At 36.7% G+C, this 21135-nt stretch overlaps 1 protein-coding gene across 11 annotated transcripts in view; it reads right to left on the bottom strand.

Annotated features, from left to right (window-relative positions):
* CFTR (CF transmembrane conductance regulator) overlaps window positions 1-21135 on the bottom strand; it is a 177809-nt gene that overhangs the window by 89128 nt on the left and 67546 nt on the right. For 9 of the 11 annotated variants that reach the window (XR_004985842.2, XM_045576273.1, XM_045576269.1 and 6 more), the window contains 2 exons: window positions 2748-2842; window positions 978-1064 (listed from right to left, as the gene is read on the bottom strand). Coding sequence is in view for 10 of the 11 variants with exons in the window: in XM_045576273.1 (XP_045432229.1) it covers window positions 978-1064; window positions 2748-2842 (182 nt within the window). In the remaining variant the exon portion in view is untranslated. The remainder of the gene's footprint in view (window positions 1-977; window positions 1065-2747; window positions 2843-21135) is intronic. The other 2 variants (XM_036425245.2, XM_036425223.2) reach the window with 1 other exon arrangement.

Here is a 21135-nt window from a genome sequence, read left to right as displayed (position 1 = left end):
ATTAAGACTAACCCTATTTGTTAAATCAACAACAATAAACCTAAGAATTAAATAATAGATTGATCCTCCTCTAATAAAATTTCCCTCTAATCTAGAACTAAATATAGAACAGAATCATCTAAGGGAGACAAACTCCTTTTAGACATTAAACATTTCTTATTGTATAGAAAGAGGCATAATTGATTTGGCTACTCTAATATACTAACATGGCTAGCAAAGATAAGAAGTTATTTATCATAGCCATAGTATTGTAAAAGTAGTATGTTAGGTATTATATTTAACTAAATTCTAGGAAAGAATTTTATACACACATACATCTATATTCTTTTTTCTTAAAATGTTTAGTTCTAGAAGAGTATCATGACAATTCTCATAAATAAACTACTTTATAGTCTATGAAATCAGTCTGAAGCTTAGAAATCAAGTCAGATAAGTAACTGCTTTTCTTTGGAACTTTACACACTCTGAGCCCTGCTAGGGGTTACAATGAAATGTCAATCCCAAGCCCTGTGTGACTGAGAACAAGGTTCTGAAGGAGGCATTGAGGTGGATGTATAGTCTGAGCATTCACTTTCATTAAACATGAAAAAATTCAGCTTGTTTCTTCCTTACCAAGTTTGCTATCTAAGGAGATAGAATAAAATACTAACACAAAAAAGCAAGTAAAAACATTCAGTATAGTAACCAATTAAAATAATGTCACAAGACAATAATACTGTAAAAACTACATAGACAGTGACTATTCAAGCAACAGCAAGGAAGAAACTGGTTTAGCGGGAGGTGATGGGAGGTTTTCATGGAAATGATATTGAACATTGGCTGGAAAGAGAAAATGAGATTTGAGTAAGTTCTATATTGCATTCTTTCATAGAGTCACGATGGTGGACACACATTTCTCAAGGAATAATATGCAGTCCATGGTAGAATAGTCAGTCTTCATCTTTTAGCATGAGCATTATGTTATTCAAAGAACATACCTTTCAAATATTTCTTTTTCTGTTAAAACATCTAGGTACCCGAAAGGAGAGTCTAATAGGTACAAATCAGCATCTTTGTATACTGCTCTAAAAAGAAAATGAAAACTAATTTAGATTTCCTCTGTATGTCCCATGTCATTTAGTATAGATGACTTTAAATGAAGAAAAATAAATTATATATCATTTTATGGCTTTTCACAACACTCCAAGAATTGCTAACATGGCTTCGTGACATTAACCAGCAAAAGTTACAAACTGAATCACACCATACCATACAATTTAAGATATTACCTTAAACAGAAAAACAGAGAACACTTTCTAACAATAGAATGTAACTAGAGCAAAACACAGTGCTATATGCTGGGGACACAATGGTAAAAATTACACAGTTCCTACCGTCAAAGATTTTGCATTGTGGTGGAGGAAAAAGAATAAAACGGACTGTTTCAATCCTCTAAAATATCAGAGACAGCAACTAAATTGCAGCACTTATGTGAAATGATTTCTTTTTAATGTTTTTTTGTGTTGACTGCTACAGCAAATTGACAGCAGTACTATTGTGGCTATATAATTGATATACTTTTTACTCCTTATAGTCTCAGACTCTGTATCATATTCATAAAAATTCCAAACAGGAAAAGAGTGAATAATTCACAGTAATAATGTGAATTTTTTTAAGTTAAAAAATAAAATGTTATGAGCAAGAAAATTCTTCATTAAGTTAATCACAGCACAGTAATAAAATGGAGATATAGTCCATGTTAATGAGAAGGAGATAATTTCTTCATAATCTTAAAATTTTCAGGTGTGGTTGTTAGTTACTTTACCCCACCCACCAACCACACAGAAATCAGTGTTTATGTTTAGTTCTGGGTACTTTCTGTAAAAAGAAAAATATATTCAATCAGATTTCTACAAGAAAATTCAGAAATGGCCAAAAAGTCAAAGTAAAATCTAAAACAATCTTTGCAGTGTTATTTTTTTTTTAAAGACAAAATGCAAGAGAGCTGGCTAAAAGACCTCCATCAAATTATACCCCCCAGGTCTTCCTTCCCCCACATCATATTTCTCTCTCCCCCTTATATCTATGACATATATTGTTAATATATAATATTAATGACATATTCATCATCTAAAACTGGACAACACATTCCAATAAAAATAAAAATAATTATTTTCTGTAGTACTTCAAACTGTGTACACCTTATAATAAAACCAAATCTTAAACTAGTAAATACAAACTCAATTTTATTTTGAATGTCTAGGAGCTTCATAGCATAATTTACCTAAGTATAAAATGAAATGTTTAAGATAAGTGTTACTTGGGTTCACAGATTAATTAACTTCCATTTATTTAGAGGCACAATTTTCAAAAATGTATCTATTGTTGAAAGTATTTCAGATGTCCCCTTTAACCCTTATTAACCCCCTCAACCCCACTCCCACACCCTCCCCAGGCATTCCCAGCACTTATGTAAAATCAAGAGGACCTAGTTCAAATTATAACTCTGAGTTTTCCTTTGTAGTAAAACATACCATAAGGTAATCAAATATACACACAGCAAAATAACTGCATGCATTTTTATCTGATATGAATACTAGTTATCATGATCTAGATCACCTTAAAGAAGGTGATTCTTAACCAGCTAGCCATAAGACCCCAAGCACTTTTCAATTCCAAAACAGAATATAAAATAGAGAAATATCTATAACTTCTACATGCATGATATTTACAGCAAATGCTTACTGGACCAATAATCAGATACTTACCTTGCCAAGGAAATTCTTGCTCGCTGCCCTCCACTCAGTGTTATCCCACCTTCTCCAAGAACTATATTATCTTTCTCTGCAAACTTGGAGATGTCCTATTATCAAAAAGTAGAAAGTAAGAAGGAAATTGCTAGTATGCTGGGTCTGAATTTGAAACGTCTTTTACCTTCAAAGGCAGTGGTTGGCAAACTCATTAGTCAACAGAGCTAAATATCAACAGTACAACAATTGAAATTTCTTTGGAGAGCAATATTTTTTAAACTTAAACTTCTTCTAACACCATTTCTTCAAAATAGACTTGCCCAGGCCATGGTATTTTTTGGAAGAGCCACACTCAAGGAGCCAAAGAGCTGCATATGGCTCGCTAGCTGCAGTTTGCCAACCACTGTTCAAAGGTAATCATATATCACTCTATTGCTTTTATTTTTTTTAAAATATATTTTATTGATTTTTTACAGAGAGGAAGGGAGAGAGACAGAGAGCCAGAAATGTCGATGAGAGAGAAACATCGACCATCTGCCTCCTGCACACCCCCTACCGGGGATGTGCCCGCAACCAATGCACATGCCCTTGACCGGAATCAAACCCGGGACCTTTCAGTCCGCAGACCGACGCTCTACCACTGAGCCAAACCGGCTTCGGCAATATATCACTCTATTGCTTTTAGCTACAATTGAATTTTGAACACTGCATCTTGATTATTTGAAACCCACTTCAATTGATCAAAACATTTCTGATTTTGAGAAATAAATTTTTGTTTAATTTTTTAAATGCCACTAATGAACATAAATAATAATAATTGGAAAATATAAAAAATAAAGCCTATGTATATTTATGGGTATGTAAATATGTGTGTATATCATGTATAGGCCATTATATAAACCTTAGTGCTATTAATGTGCTTAAGTGCACTTCCTTCTGATTTAAATACTGTTATAATGGAATCTCCAAAACTAAATAAAACTCTCAATAAGAGATACTAAATGAATGTTACTTACATACTCTTACCCCTCACCCTCCCATCATCCCCCAACCCTACCACTGCTGTATCTAAATGGTTTTAGTGGGTAGCCGTCAGCACAAGGCAACTCCTTTCCACACTTCTCTCCCGACTCATCCACCCAACACCTCATTCCTGTGACCTCTCCATCCACTCTACCTCCCCTGTCACCTGCCTTCCACATGGATTGTGTCACCTTTCTCCCAGGTAGTAAACTTTCTGTGACAACAACCATGCTAGGCATTGTAAAAGAAGTTTAACATAATGCTCTCCAGTTCCATCCATGCTGTTGCAATGGTAAGAATTCCGTCTTTTTTAATGCAGCATAGTATTCCGCTGTGTAGATGTACCATAGTTTTTTAATCCATTCATCTGCTGATGGGCATCAGTTTCCAAATCTTAGCTATAGTGCATTGTGCTGCTATGAACATAGGGGTGTATATATCCTTTCTGACCAATTATATAGAAAAGATTCCTTTATTAACTTTTGGTCGAGAATATGTTTGTGTATTTTCAGAAAACAACTCCAAGACCTGGTGGATCCCTGCAACAGAGAGGAATAGACAGAAGTGCTCCAACCACGAAGACAAGAGGAGAAACAGCCGAGATGGAAGACGCTGATGATGCCTGGCCATGCTAGCAGTCAGCAGCTGTGCGTCGCTGCAGGTTGCCCAGGACCAAACCAGAGAGGGTCAGACCTGCATTGCCAACATGTGCCCACCATCCTGATATCATTGCTGACATGTACACATAAGGAACTGTTTGACATTGAAACTGGGACTCAGAACTGTTGGACATTGAAATTGGGACTCAAACATTTTTTGTTATTATGTTTATTTCTAGTCTGCAAAGGCAAGATTTTTTTAAAGGAAATGGGGGGGAGGGGGAGAATAGATACAGAGGCAAAGAAGCATTGAACAGACTGCCAAACTACAGCAGGAAGGCAGGGGAGGTTGGGCGGAGGGGGGTGGCTGTAAGAGATCGACCGAAGAACTTGTACACATGCATTTAAGCATAACCAATGGATACAAGACACTGGGATTGGGGGGGGGGGGGGGGCAGGTAAGGACATGTACTGGGGATACTGGAGGCCAGGGGGAGGTCAATGGGAGGGGGGGGGAAGGAGACATATATACCACTATTTGTAATACTTCAAACAATAATAATAATAATAAGCATGAACAAATGGAAGTTGAGCATTAAAAAGTTAAAAAGAAAAAAAAAAGTTTAGAATTTATGAGAAATAGTCTTTGACACCCAGTCACTCAAAACCTAAACCATAATCCTGAAGAAAACTAAATAACACCCAAAAGTTTTCATTCACCATTTTAATATAGGTCATAATGTAGTATACAATTAACCTACAAATTAGTTTTACAGGTGACAGAAGCCTCTGAACAACAGACAGAAAATACTAGAAGACTTCTTGAAAAAGGTGGGACTCAGCCTGAGATTTGAAGGATGAGAATGGGTACTGCTCTCTCTTTAATTCAAAAAGATTCTCTCTGATTTCCCTTCCCATCTTCAAATATCCGCTCTTTTCTTTTACTCTCTCCCTTTACAAAAATACACTTCTATACTATTCCTCCTTTTCCTTGACAATCCACCATCTCTCCTTAAGTTGCCAACATTATTTATATTTCAATTGTCAAATACATATACACATGTGTAATACCTTAATCAATTAAGAAATTAAAAAGAAATAAAAAATAAAATATAAAATTCTAATTTAAAAACAAAGAATTGTCAAATGCTTGTTACAAAACTCGAGGCTAACAAAGGAGGCAAACTTACAGTGATCATTTATTTTAAAAACTATTTCACAGCTCCAATAGGCTGAAGCCATTCTAACACCTGCCCCCAAGGAACTCTTCCTGTCAATAATCCTGAGCTGGGGTGACAAAAAGCCTGATGTTACAAATGACGTCATGTTGGAGGCAATGAAGTAGGATAACTCCACTCCTTACTCTGGCAACCACCAATCCATTGTCCGTATCTATGAGTTCAGAGTTTTTTTTAGATTCCATACATAAGTGAGATCCTAGAGAATGTATCACAATGCCCACAAGGTCCATCCATGGTTTTGCAAATGGCAGGATTTCCTTTTTTTTATGGTTGAATAATATTTGTATATATGTGTATATATGCCACATTTTATTTATCCATTCATATGTTGATGGATACTTAGGTTGTTTACATGTTTTGGCTATTATAAATAATGCTGCAAGGAACCTGGCAGTATCTAGTAAAATTGGAAATCCTAATAACCATAATTCAACAGGTAGATAGATATCTACACCAAATAAACTCTTGAGTATTTATAATAAATAAAGATTTTTATTGTTGTAAAATCTTAGAACAATCTAAATGTTCATCAGTAGTGGATTGAGATAATAAAATGTAATATTTGAGCACATACAGCAGAGTAAAAAAATGAAATAAATTTCTATATATGACAAGCATAGCTAGACCTCAAAGAGATAATAGGAGCAAAGAAAGTAAGTTGAATAATGATATGTTCAAAGAATACTATTTTTGTAAATTTTAAAGCCATGCAAACAAAACTATTTAATACTATAGGCCCGATGCATGAAGATTTGTGCAAGAATGGGCCTTCCTTCCCCTGACTGCCAGCACCGCCTTCGCTCTGGCCTGGAGCCACCTTTCTGCCTTCCATACTGCCCAGAAGCCTGGATCGGTGCAGAATGCCTGCATCCCACCCTGCTCCCAGCTGCATATGCATATTAACCCACAATCTTTGTTGGGTTAATTTGCATACTCATTCCTGATTGGCTGGTGGACATTGTGAAGGTATGGTCAATTAGCATGTTACTCTTATATTAGGTAGATCATTTATGGATAAATGTATGTATATATAAGAAAGTGTATATCACATTCATAATAGTAATTGTATGAAACTTGGGGTTTTGTGGAAGAATGATGGTAAAAAGAATTTGTCTAGGCCACTGACAATACAATTAAGAAATCAGGCATTTGCAACAGCATGGATGGAATTGGAGAGCGTTATGCTAAGTGAAATAAGCTAGTCAGAGAAAGATAAATGTCACATGATCTCACTCATTTCTGGAATATTATGAGCACCATAAATTGATGAACAAAAACAGATCCAGAAACAGAGAAGCATCGATCAGACAGTCAAAGCTCAGAAGGAAAGTAGGGAGGGTGGGGATAAGGGTGAGAGATCAACAAAAGGACTGGTATGCATGCATATATGCCTAACCAATGGACACAGACACCAGGGGGGTGAGGGCATGAGTGGGGGAGTAGGGGAGGCAATGGGAGCATAAGGACACATGTATAATATCTTAACCAATAAAGAAAATATATATATAATATCAAAAAAAGAAAAAATTTACATTAATTATAATTTAATTATAATTTTTAAAAAAGCAGGGATGTTTTCATATGAATGTCTTCTATCTAAAATAGTCACTTCGAGACAGATTATTTTTAAAAGAATAAAAATAAAAGATTCCTGCATTCAAAAAGATCTGATATTCTGAGCCAATGTTTTCAGCCTCCTTTCTAGACCAAAACCACTTAGAAAAAGATATGTGCAAATGTAGAGAACTTAACAAGTTACCTCAGGTATTGTAATTAATAGGAAGCTACTGAGATTGAAATGAACAAAATATTGGGGGTAGAATGAAGGGAATTGAGAATAAGCCTGTTATTTTAAGATTAGATGTGTAACACACCAATATCCTACTGCTAATGTGAGCACTTGTTCTGATCACCTAGTTTATTGTACGTTTGCAGATTTCTTTATTAGTGTTTATTTTTTTCTATTTGATTTAACATAAAACACTTTGCTGTGTATACACTGTTAAACATTTGTCTTTGCTGATTACTAAGAGCACTCAAATCCGGTAATATATTTACATTAGAGTGTTGGTTTTCAGCCTTCACCGCAGATTTTTGCTTCTATGAAAATTATGACATAAAACAAAATTATACCACTTGCTGTCATGCATTAAAAAGCAGCCTACAAGCATAAGCTGCTAGAAGCCTTGCACATACAGAGGCAAATGCCATTTCTCTTCCCTCACACTGAAACTTCGCTTGCGTTCCCTTGGAGCTTTTCATAAAAACTGTTGGAAGAAATCATTACATGCAACTAAGATGCTGGGTGTGAACTGATTTCTTACATAAAAATTAACTACTGAGATTTTTTTTAAACCTAAGTTTTATTGTGACAATCATTTTGCAGTATATAAAGAATATCAAATGATTGTGTTGTGCCCCTGACATGATCATGTTGTCAACTATACCTCCATAAAAAAAAACTGTCTTAAAATAAATCAAGTATCTTACCTAATATTAGACAAGCATGTAAATTGACCGTACCTTCTCTATGCCTATAGCCAATCAGAGTGAGTATGCAAACTAACCCAAAAAAGATGGTAGTTAATTTGCATACATAGGCGCCCAGGGCCTGTGTCGCAGGAACATCCTGGCAACCAGATCACTGAGAGGTAAGGCCTGGGCAGGAGTGAACCCCCTGCCATCAGTTGCAGGGAGCTGGGGGTTGCTTTGGCCTGGTACAGGAGCAGACTCCTTGCAATCAAGAGGCTTTAGGCTCAGCCCAAGATTGGTATGAACTATAGAGGAAACACCTTTTCTGACTGCACTTTGGCTAAGTTTCCTGAATGCTACTGATAATATTCTTAGTAACTTGGGTAATAAGAATCCAAAAAAGGTGATCTCGGGTTTTTCCAAACTTCTGGAGAAAAAAATGAAGGTTTGCTACTGGATGGCTAAGAAATGTCATATCATGCCCTAGCCAGTTTGACTCAGTGGATAATGCCTCGGCCTGCAGACAACAGGATCTGGGTTCAATTCTGATCAAGGGCATGAACCTAGGTTGCAGGCTCCTCCCTGGCCGGGGCCCATATCAGGGCTCATGCAGGAGACAATCAAGTGTTCCTCTCACTTTGATGTTGCCCTTTCTCTTCTACATTCTCTAAAAGTCAATGGAAACATATCCTCAGGTGAGGGGGAAAAAAAAAAAAAAAAAGCATATCCTATGAAAGACACACCTTGAAAATGCCTAAAGGAAGTTGTCATTTTTTCTTGGTGAAGGGACTGAAAACACCTTGGTGGCTGCGGTGACTGGCAGTGGCAGCAGCAGTGGGGTGATAGGACTGGTGCCTTCCCCTGATAAGCCTGGTTGCCTCCCACAAAGGGAGGCCAGACTGTGGCTTAGGCCCACTCCCCATGGGGCACAGGCCTAAGTCATCAGTAGGATGTCTCTTGAGGGCTCCCAGTATGTGAGAGGGGGCAAGTTGGGCTGAGAGACCCCCACCTCTAGTGCATGAATTCTGTGCACCAGGCCCCTAGTCCTACATAATAAAAGCCTAATATGCAAATTGTCCCCTCGACTGGGAGTTTGACCAGGAGTTCCACCAATCACTATGACGTGCGCTGACCATCACTGGGTGGCACGGAACATGGCGTCTGTCAGCGACCTGGTGCTGGCAGCAGGCAGCAGGGAAGGCATTGCCAACCCTGATGGGCCCTGAAAAGAGCAGGACTGCAGCAAAATAGTGGAGCAAGTGAGCAGGTGGCGCCCGGCCAAAGAGGGTGCTAGCGGGACCCTATTGCCCCACTGATCACCCCACAGATGGCAACCAGTGGAGGCTGCAGGCACTGAGGAAGCCAGGTGGGGCAGGATAGCCCTGCAGATGACAACCAGCAGTGGCAGCAGAGGGCGGGCTGCTGCCCGGCTCCCAGGCACTGAAGGAGTGAGGCAGGGGCCCAATGACTCAGGAAGAGGGGGGCCCTCTGGGACCTGCCCTTCCACAGCAGACACTCATGCTCCGATCACCAGCCAGGGCTAGGGAGCACACCTGTGCATGAATTTCATGCACTGGGCCTCTAATAAACTTATAAAACTCATGATCAACTAATTTTCTTGTTGAAGGAGACCCTGAGAAACCTTTGTCTAAAACCACCTTACACTGACATTTAAATTTTAAATAATTTTCTCAGCACAGTTTACCTACAGATAAAATCAAGTATCTGATCATTGGTTCTCAAAGTGTAGTCCTTAGAGCAATTATTTCAAAATCATCTGGGGAGCTGCACCTAGTCTTATTCAGAAAAATTAGGACAGAGCCCAGGAATCTGCATTTTAATGTGATTATTATGTCTACTCATGTAGAGATTTGTTCTTTGACTAATTACCTTTATAATTTGTTGGTTGGAGAGGCAAATAACAACTTCAAAGGATTCTGTGCTTACAGTAGGTCTCTTTTAGATTGTAAAGCACTTGGAAATAGTTAAAGAGTACCTGGGAGGGTCAAAGTAATGTTATAATAAGTATGCAATAAAGATTAGCTTATTTTATTAGTAAGGAGTGTATAATATACACTTATGATATGTGCACTTTTTACACAAATGCTTATCATTTTACTCTTTTAAATGCACCTAACTTCATCACTCTAATATTATTCAAGTAAGCCAGACAAAGCAGGAGTTGTTAAAGAATTGCTAATATAAAAGGCCATTAACTCAGACCTGATATTGAGGGGGGAAGAGAGAGAGGGGGGAGGGGGGGAGGAAAGAAATGGTAGAGTATTACATGGTCCTGTGTGATTTTGCAATATTTGGTGAGTGCATTTGAACTTCTTGTGACTTTGTAGATAGGCAAATGCCATAAACTTTGTTTTATGGCTGCCTTATCTCTTTAGAATAACCTTGACAATATAGCTGCTGTTTGTAGTAATGGAGTGGGGAGAAAAGCTGGGTTGAGGCAACATGAACTTTAGAGGTAATGCCATTCAATAAAGCATGTCTTTCCCAGTAAATCATTAGAGAATTAATGCCATTGTTATTAATGTTTAATAATTACTAAACACTTGTATTGTGCTTTATGTACAAGGAAATGGGCAAGAAGGAGGGAGAAGGAAAGTGTTGAGGGAGAGAGAGGTAAGGAAAGAGGAGAATGTGAGAAAGCCAGGAGAGTACTGGAAAGAGAGAGAAAGAATGAATTAACCATTTTTACACATAGTAGCTGTTGTAAATGTGGATGTGTTGTCTTAAAAGACCTGTGTACCTCTGTATGATATATATTCACAAAGGTTAATTCCTACAGCAGGAAAGATACATGAATTAATTCATACATTAAAAATTGGAGTTCTCTTTTATTAGGAAAGATTATTTGTTGACCTACGTCACACATGATTACAAAGAGCTATATATGGAAATATATATTAAATACTGGCTAAAGATTAATCCTTGCTAGAAGCATAAGGAGTGAGACCTTATTGTCAACTTGGAAAACAAAAGCTCTTCCTTCACTAAGTTTTGTTACTGACCAAATTTACAGTAGAAAACTAAATTCCAATATATTTTATTGGTCCCAAAAAAAGTACAAAAAACACTATTATAATGAATATTATAGTTTTGATACCAATATTAAAGTATTAATTAATATTCATACATATACACACATATATAGTTTTATGTATGAACTTGTGAAAATATATGTAATTCTGTTAATACCCTTTGACTTTTAGTGTTTATTTTTATATGTGTATAGGTCTGTAATTGTATATAAAAACTAATAACGAGAATTTTTAAAGGAAGAACTGTAAAATTCAATAATTTAAGATGTCTTTGGGTAAATGTTCCTAAGGAAGTAAAGGCAAAAAAGAAACTTGAAACAAATAAAGACTTCTTTGTCTTATTCTGGTTCTATTGATACATTAAATTATGCAACTATAGATTTCTGAACTCCAGATTTCAAATTCTCTGAAATAAATCTAGTTTATGAAAGTTCATGAGGTGATTTTGGTTCAGTTGGTCTAAGAATTGGCATTTAAGAAGCTACTAATTCCTTACCTATCTCTTCTAGGTCTACCCACCCAAGATGCTGGGAGAAATCCAATCCATAAAAAAGCACTCTGTTCTCAGTATTTCATTGGAACATACAGTGCTATCTTGCAGTTGACCCTGCTCTGGAGTTCCTAACATACCTCCCAGATCCTTAGTAACCAGCTTTCTGCTTCATAAGTCAGTTCTGTAATTCAGTTCTGTAATTCAGTTCTGTAATTCAGTTCTATAATTCAGTTCTGTAGGGGTTGGGCTTCAATTCCCACTAACCCATTATCTCTGAAGCAATCCTACCCTGGTCCTTATTTTCTCACCACCAACAGCTCAACTTGCCCTGAGCAGGTTTCTGTGCCTGTGCTGATTGCCCACCCCCTTAGACTTCATATTTTAAATTTGAGGTTATGAGGCCTGAAGGAGAGAGGAAAAAGGAAAGATTTGGGAGAAGATCTGGGAAGAAATTTTCCGACTTATTTAAATTTTAAGTGTGTAAGTATACATGGCTTCCCAATGATACACTTATTTAGAATTGTGGTAGCTTAACATATCATTTACATATATAAATATCCTGAAAATGCTTTTTAAAACTAAACTATGGAATTCTCAATGCTATTAGTTTACAAATCTTTATCATTATCTTCTCTTCTACAAATAGCCGATTTATAATGTTGATGGCGTAATAATACTATTACAATAATAGTGCAATTAATTTAAACTGAGCAATGTTCAATGGGTAAGTCATTAGAGTCTACAATAGAGTTTCTTTCCTAATAGGCAATATCTCTTTCAGTATATCGCTAAGGAGTCAGAATATTTGGATTCTGCTGCTGATGCTGTCAATTTTGAGGATCTTAAACAAGTTTCTTAAAATTTCATATCTTATTCTTTAAGATGTAAAGAATTTCATAAACTTCTAAACACAACATCTTGGTTATCCCCCTCCAGTGTGCCAATTGTGCTAGATGAAGCTCTAAGACACAGCTTTGATGATGGCACTTTACCAAAAAAGGAAAGCTACCATGGACCCATTTGCTCTCCTCCCAGGGTACTTTTCTGCACCCACTTAGCATCATGCTTCCTGTTTCCTCTGCAGCCCGCATGTTGTAGAACTGGATTGTACCAGTTCTATGAAAGGTGAAAGTGAAGTAGAGCATTTCTGTCTTTCCGCATCCTTTGGCTATGTTTTTATTGCTGGCATGTGGGGAGGCAGAAACCATGATCTGTACCATGATCTCTCACCCTGTACCCCTTCCTTTCCATACTCCAGCCTTGCTGCATTACTTGAGCTCTCGCAAACATGCCATGTTGGCTCCAGGCTCGTTTTATTCTCCATCTCAGCCACATGCAACTGACTGTAGATCCCTGAATATACAATGTTCCCTCAGGCTCTAGGCTTTATATATTCTGTTCTCTTTCTTGAATGTTCTCTCTCCCTAATCATCACTCAAACGATTCTTACTCATTTGTCACCTCTCACCTTAGATATCAATTCCTCCAGGAATATCTTGTTTGACCTTATATGAAGTGTCACTGCTTTATACTCTCATATAAAGATCTTATATTGACCAATATCATAGGATGTATCAAACTGCACTGGTTCTCACTTGTTCATCTCCAATAGAATAAAAACTCTTTGAGGACAGCGATTTTTGTCTTGCTTATTAATAATTCCAAGAGTTTGGTAAAGTCCCAAATTCAATGTTTGCACTCACAGATATTTATTAAATAAACATATTTAAATGCCTTTTACCCCAAAATATCTGTAAGTCAAAAGTTCACTGCAGATAGGTACCCTTGTTATATTTGTAGACAGCATATAGAGTGCCTAACACAGTACTGTGTCCATAGTAGAAAGTTCACAGTATTTGTTGAAATCAATTTATTTTTAATTTACAAAATTTGAACCAATGGTAACTAAACCTTCTAAATAAAAATTAGGTATTGTAGTTTTGGTTTTGCAACATATTAATGATAACACAATGGTCATTTCAAAAGCTATTTCGTTTAGAGAGCACTTAAACTTATAATTTTTAGAAAAAAGGAAAAAAGTTTCCCTTCCTGTAAAGGTCATTATGAACATTACCAAGTTCTAAGGTTCTATTGAAATATAAGTGTAAAACCTTCTCCTGATCTTGTTGAGTCAGCCATCACAAAACAAGATGGGAGACTCCAAGAGTGCAGGGTCCAGAATCTCAGTTCTTTCAGAGGGATGAAACACCAGGCATGTATGTAATGATACAGCATGCCTTTTACCTGTGGAAAACAATGATTTTATATATATATATATATATATATATATATATATATATATATATATATATATATAGCTTAAATAATTTGATTTCATTATCTGTTCATGAACTAGCTGGGACCAGTTATAATTAAATTTTTATACTACTGTTCTATTGATTTGCCCCAATTTACTAAGAGAGACAGTCTTAGGGCTATTTTTGGTTTTAGACATGTAAGAGCTCTCATTTTTTAATAATTAGTTCCAGAATTATAATTTTAATTCCTAAGACCTAGTTCATACTTTTAGAATTTAGCACACATTCCTTTTGAATGCAAACTCTAGGCAAAGTTGTTACTAGATTATGAGAAAGTGAACATTCAAAGTGCTTAGCGCAGCCTTGCTGATGTGCTTGCTTAATCAATGTTAGCTACTAACTATTTTTTAAGTTCCAAGGTTCAAATTAAATGAAATAACAGTTTTGTTCCGGAAACACCATGCTATTTCTATTGGGTTCCAGTTAAAGTCTCATAAAAAAAATGCACTTGCTTCATATTACAGTAAGCGAATGGCAATCCTTTCAAACTTAATTACCTATCAGTAGCAAATTGCAGGTGGTTCAAGTACAGTCACTTAGTGTGGTTTATTCTGGTCTAGGGGACATAGTTCAATGAGTTTCAAATATTTGTATTAGATGTCCATTGTCTTGGTTATTATTGAATGCAAATGTTAATTCCTATGGCACCTTTTTATTTACAGATCTCCCAACCAAACATTCCTGAATTCTCCTGCAATGGTGGATTGGTCATCTAAAAGTTAAACCCCTGTTCAGTACAGGTTATTTTGGCCAGATCTGGAAATCCAGAGGTCAAAATTTAAATTAAATTCATTCATCTTGTAGTATCTACCTGATAGAATTTATTTTCCAGAACAGTCATCACCTTTTTGCTTTCTTGCTTCCCTCCCAAGTTTTTCATACTGCTTGCCAATATCCCTCCTAAGTTTTTTTTTCTTTTAGTAACTTCTTGCCAATTTCCCTCCCAATTTTTTCTCCTACTGTCTTAAATATAAAACCTGCTAAGCAGAGGTGAAATAGACAACACAAACAGATTTTAGTTCTTTAACTTACAGTTTTTATTACAATGTTTTTATTACAATGTCTATGTAATGGCTGCCATGACAAATAATGTGCCCATTTTGCAGTTACAAAGGGTCTCAACAACTTTTTGGAAACCAAGTACATATCCTAAGCCCCTGACCTCTCACGCCCCCGCCTCTATCATGCACTATTATAAAAGCTAATTCCTTCTCCAAACCCAGGTACTTTCATAAGAGACTGACTGGCTAGCTGAATAAAAGCAGTTCAAATTCTTGTTATTCAAACACTGGCCTGCCTAGAATTTCTTGCTGTCAGCTGTGGGGTTGTGTGGTAGGATGAGGAATCGGTAAAGTGCAAAAGAGGTAGTATTCTGTGACTAAAAAAAGGCAAGAGAGCAATGAAGTCCATCACTCTTTCAATAAGAAAATGTGATTCTACTCTCCTAAAGAAATAAGTGAGTTAACAAGGGCCTAATTATATTGATTTCTCTTTTTAAGCTAGCAAAGTCTCCAATGCTACTTATAAAAGTTACAAATAGCCAAAACCGGTTTGGCTCAGTGGATAGCGCATCGGCCTGTGGAATGAAGGATCCCAGGTTCGATTCCGGTCAAGGGCATGTATCTTGGTTGCAGGCACATCTCCAGTGGGGGGTGTGCAGGAGGCATCTAATTGATGTTTCTCTCTCATCCATATTTCTGACTCTCTATTCCTCTCCCTTCCTCTCTGTGAAAAATCAATAATATATATATATATATATATATATATATATATATATATATATATATATTTTTAAAGTTACAAATATTTAGAACTCTAAGGATAGTTTGGGTATAGGGAAAGAAAAAAAAAAAGGAGGCTAAGTTAATGGGCACAGGGCTATAAGATGGTATTTAAAAAGTAGTGATCAATTTGCCTAGGAATCCATTCTGTTGTCATCTAGATCCAAAGTAGGATATATAAGCAAGACAAAGAGGAGGACTGAAGGGGAAGAAACGGAGCATGACTTGCTTGCTCACGTTTGTACATCACAGGTTATTCTGGCAGCAAGAACCTCTCTCCAGGCCCTTCCCTGTGATAACGTCTTGGAGCTGTCCCACTGAGTGAATAGTTTTCAACAAACTGAAATCAGAAAACTATGTGAAATATGCTGTGCGTGCTTCTTCTCTCCAAGCACATGTACATCTGCCTGCCCCCTCCTATGACACCAAGCATCGTTACATATGCAAGTGCTCTAGAAATCAGAGCTGAACGAAAACACAAAAGCGAAAAAGAAAATCTACCATTCTCATCTCCAGTTCCACGTCTAGGTGTAGTACATGAAGAAACAGATCAACTTTGGCAGTCAAAATGAAAACATTGCATTAGGAGTATTTGTATTTGGTGATATGAAGGATTCTTCTGTTGGCAACAGCCGTAGGTATTTCATGTTGCTATGCTCAGAACTCTGCCACACTTAAAGAAATAAAGCTTTCATTCTGGGAGGTTCTCACTGGCCTTTTTCAAAGATGTGAACACTTGCTTAACAATAATCACAACAGAAATACAAAAGTTGGAGACTCTAAAGTCTCTGAAAATAGAAGAAGCTTGATTCTGACTGTAAACATAGTCAATCGCTTTGGTTACTTTTATTTGTCACTCCCAGAAATAATATGCTGTCATGTAATGGTCACCTCAAACTTTTAGACTGTGAAGCTCAGAAAAGAACATTTTCTGAATCAGATTCTTGCAACCGACATGTCCACTTCCAAATATTTCTGAAATAGTTATTGAATAAGAATTTAGCCTTCTGCACATCAATGTGCTAGGTGAAGTATGCCAAAAATAAATGTTTTAGCAGGGCTGTTCTCAAGAATTCACCAGGTAGTTTGGTAGGTAACAACATATGAAACATTCAGAAAAGAGAACAGAACAGCATATAATCGTGTACTCATTATATTCACTACAGGTGCCAGTTTAAAGTACAGGAGTGTTAGGAGCAGTTGAGTATTTTTGCCTATTATGAGATGCTTAAAAGGTCTAAATCAGCAGCAAAAGTCAGCAGGACAGATAACAGCAGGAGCTCAGGGATAGTTAGAAGTGAAAAGCTAAGTGGTTTACTTGATATCTTAAAATATGAAGGTCATCATCATTATTAATAATTTTTGTTGGAGCCCATTAGTGGTGGTCTCCACTGACACTCTGCTAGTGATTCCTGTGCTCCTTCTGCCTTAAAGAGATATCTCAGTTCTATGTGGTTTGGCTCCACGTCCTTCTTTCCCAGACTCATAGCATTTCTACCCGTCCCTCTTTCCAATGTCTGCAAGGAAGCCTTAATGTTAAACCCATTTCTCTTCTCTTCTAATCTCTTGAGAAAAAAACTCACTCTTCTCTCAAGGTCCATCTTTCCTGATGCCCTTTCCTATAAATGCAAATATTAAGTATATGAATATGATTTTTCTTATATTCTTTTCTCCTCATGTCCATCATAATCATCTGGATTAATGAAAGAGCTTTCTACAATGTCCCTCCTTCTATACTACTACTACTACTACTACTTCTACTACTACTACTACCACCAACACCACCACTTTCTATGTGCCAGAATCATACAGAAAACCCTACAAAGTGGATAATATTATCTCCACACTGCAGAGGACAAAACTCAGTATTCAGCAAAGTACTTTCTGTAGTAACCCAGCTCTGTCAGATTTCAAAATCTATGTTCTTTCTGCTATCTCATAAAGCTTCCAATCATGTCCACCTTAATTCTGCACTCATGCCACACCCAAAGTGATATATCACACATGCAAAGCTGATTGCATCATTCCCTAGTTAAAGCTCTCCAAGACCAAATTCCTGAGACCAACGTACAAGGCTCTCAAGACATGGCCCTCCAGCTTCTTTCCTCCCCACCACTGTCCCCAGTTACACTCTGTTTCTGTCAAAAGGCTTGTGGTTCCCTGTACTGAACAAGTGGCTTTATGTTCTGTTTTCCTACTCACACACTTTCATCTGTCCAGAATTCCTTTTCCGCCTTTATTCATCCTTCAGCTTGCTCACTGTTGTAAGAAAGCTTCCTTGAATGGTCCAGGCAGGTGGAAAGCCCTCAACCAAGCTTTCATACTGCCCTGAGAGTGCCTCTATCCCAACACCTGCTATATTATATTGAAATAGTCTCTTCATGTATGGTTTCCTCCAGCCAGCCTATAAGTTCTTTGAGGGACAGGATAAGAAAGTTTTCACCTTGTACCCCCTTGCTCCCACCAATGAACAGTGTCTGGCAGAAGGTAACCTGCTTCGGCATCTGAAAGGAACATGGAAAATGGAATCACCTCCCAATCCCATTGCCACGTTCTAGAGCTTGGAACCAAAGCCTACATTCCAAACCCTCAGAATCTTATAACATCTGTTTTATTCCACAGAATATTGTTGATTGAGTCACAAAGACTAACTACCATATTTATAGATGACCACTTTTATAATTTCCTCTTATAACTACTTTCGTCAACATCAAAATTCATGCTGATGACTTTTCACATGGCTTTTTGGCTTCAAGGTTCTCCTTCTTAATTATACCAGCCTCTACCTTGTTTCCACTGTAGTCATTCAATAACATGAACAAACTCTTAGACACATTAACTTATGTAATGCTCCCTAGCAGTATGCTCTACCTCAAAAGATAGAACAGACTGATGGTTGCCAGAGGAGAGGGGGGTTAGGGGACTGGGTAAAAATGATGAAGGGATTAAGAAGTACAAATAGCAGTTGCAAAATAGTCACAGAAATGTAAAGTACAGCATAGGGAGTATGGTCAATAATGTAATAACTAAGTATAGTCCAGATGGGTACTGGAAATATAAGGGGAACAATGTCAAGTATATGATTGTCTAATCACTATGTTGTACACGTGAAACTAATATAAAATAAGATTGCATGTAAACTATACTAATTGAAAAATAAAATTTTAAAAGTAAAATAAAAATACTAGTAGAAAAAAGATGGTAGAAATGAGCTACTGAACAGTTAATTTGCACTAGATACTGTATTAGGCACCTTATATGTATTTCATTTTCTTTTCTCAGTAATCTAGTGACCATTTACTCATCAATCTCCCAATTCTTCCCATCAACTTAACCTTCTCTGTACTGGAATCCCTAATAAAAAAAAAAGTGACTACGAGGCCATAATTTTTACCCTTGCCAACACTGGAATCCTAGAATGAATCATTCCATTGGAGGGCATTAGCCTTGAGCTTCCTCTGGAGGTTTTTACATTAGGCAGACATGCTTCTTCCTTTGCACCTAAAGAAATGCCTTTCTTTTTCTATTAGATCATATCTTTATGACACGTCTCTTTCTCTACTGGCCCATGAACATCTGAAGTATATGGATCTTGTTCTATTTACATTTTCATAAAACACATCAAGACTTAATAAATGTTTTCAAAATAAAGATATTGTCTTCTTAAAGTTTAAAAGTTTATCTTATATTGTATGATTCTATTTATGTAAAATATCCAGAATAGAAACATTTTAGAGGCCAGGTGGAGGAGGTATGAAGAAATAAAATTTTATTGCAGAGTTTCTTTTAAAGGATTTGAAAATATGATGATGTTGGTGCAGCCACTATGGAAAATAATATGGAATGTACTCAAAAAATTTACAAAGGACCAGGACTGGCTTGGCTCAGTAGATAGAGCATCAGGCCTGCGGACTGAAGGGTCCCAGGTTTGATTCCGGTCAAGGGCATGTACATTGGTTGCGGGCACATCCCCAGTATTGGATGCGCAGGAGGCAGCTGATTGATGTTTCTCTCTCATCAATGTTTATAACTCTATATCCCTCTCTCTTCTTCTCTGTAAAAAAAATCAATAAAGTATATTTTTAAAAAATTTACAAAGGAACTACTCTTTGACCCAGTGATCCCACTTCTAGGAATATATCCTAAGAAGCTCTAAACACCAAACAGAAAGAATATATGCATCCCTATGTTCATAGCAGCACAATTTACAATAGCTAAGATCTGGGTTAAATATATGTTTACTTGGGAGAATCAAGTCACCATGATAATATTATTTCTATGGGAAAGGTATATTCAAGGCAAAATATAAGCCTACCGGAAACTTCCAACACCTTTTCACTAATAAATAAATAAGTCCCATCATTTATCTTGCAAGGCACTTCCACTCCTACATTCCAGACCCCTCCTAGGTAAATGTGTGTGTTCTCTGGAAACACTCAGACTTTTTTTTTATAACAAATCTACTGAGTGTTCCACTTCCAGGTTGTGAAATACAACTCCTGGAAGAAGGGCTTTTGAGGAATGAAGAATATCTTCTTCAAAGTAATCAGAAGAGCTCTTCTTTTCATTATGCTTTCAGAATGTATGAAAAATAAGAGACTGGGACTTTTAAAAACTGTTGAGTGAGTTTATATATAGAGAGAACCATTTATAAAAACAAGTAGCCCTCTATTCTGCAATTAGCCATGTTCTATTTTCCATGCACAGTATTTTGTTTTATTTTATTCACACTGCAATTTTTTTCATTAATTGTGATAATGTAATCAGCTAGTGTCAAATGCCATTTATCATTCTGAAAACCTCATGATATATTCTCTGTAATCATTTACATCAATAATTATTGAAGCCTCCATCATATAATTTATGTGTCAAACAACACAAGGTCCACATACTGTTTCCCATGAAATGCTTTCAATGCAGATTTAGCCTATTCCCCAATATTGTTATGAAATGAGCCAACAGCATTATCTTCATTTAGCTAGAGGTTATATTGAAGGCTAAATAATAAGATAAAATCACAATTTTATCTCTAATTCTCTACAGGCAGGACAATGCTCATTCCATTAGACTCTAATGTAATTAAAATGATTAAAATCCTCTTACATAATTTTGAAATATCTTTTTAAAAAGCATGCAGTTGAGGACATTTTTTCATTATTGAGCGAATTAAATTCTCATAATTTCATAGAGAGTTTTTGTTCTAACTAAACAAGTCCATCATTTTAAAAATAAAGTATATCTTCTCAATGTTTTTGTAAGTTTCTTAAAACAAGGTTCAGCCCAACCTGTGTGTCTCAGTGGTTGAGCATTGACCCATGAACCAAGATGTCATGGTTCAATTCCCAGTCAGGGTACATACCTGGGTTTGTGGGCTAGAACCCCAGTAAAGGGAGTGCAGGAAGCAGCCAATTGATGATGTTCCTCTC

This window comes from Pipistrellus kuhlii, unplaced genomic scaffold (genome assembly GCF_014108245.1).
Source record: "Pipistrellus kuhlii isolate mPipKuh1 unplaced genomic scaffold, mPipKuh1.p scaffold_m20_p_10, whole genome shotgun sequence".
Lineage (NCBI taxonomy): Eukaryota > Metazoa > Chordata > Mammalia > Chiroptera > Vespertilionidae > Pipistrellus > Pipistrellus kuhlii.
The sequence above is the reverse complement of the archived record's forward strand: the minus strand, read 5'-3'. Positions and strand labels throughout refer to the sequence as shown.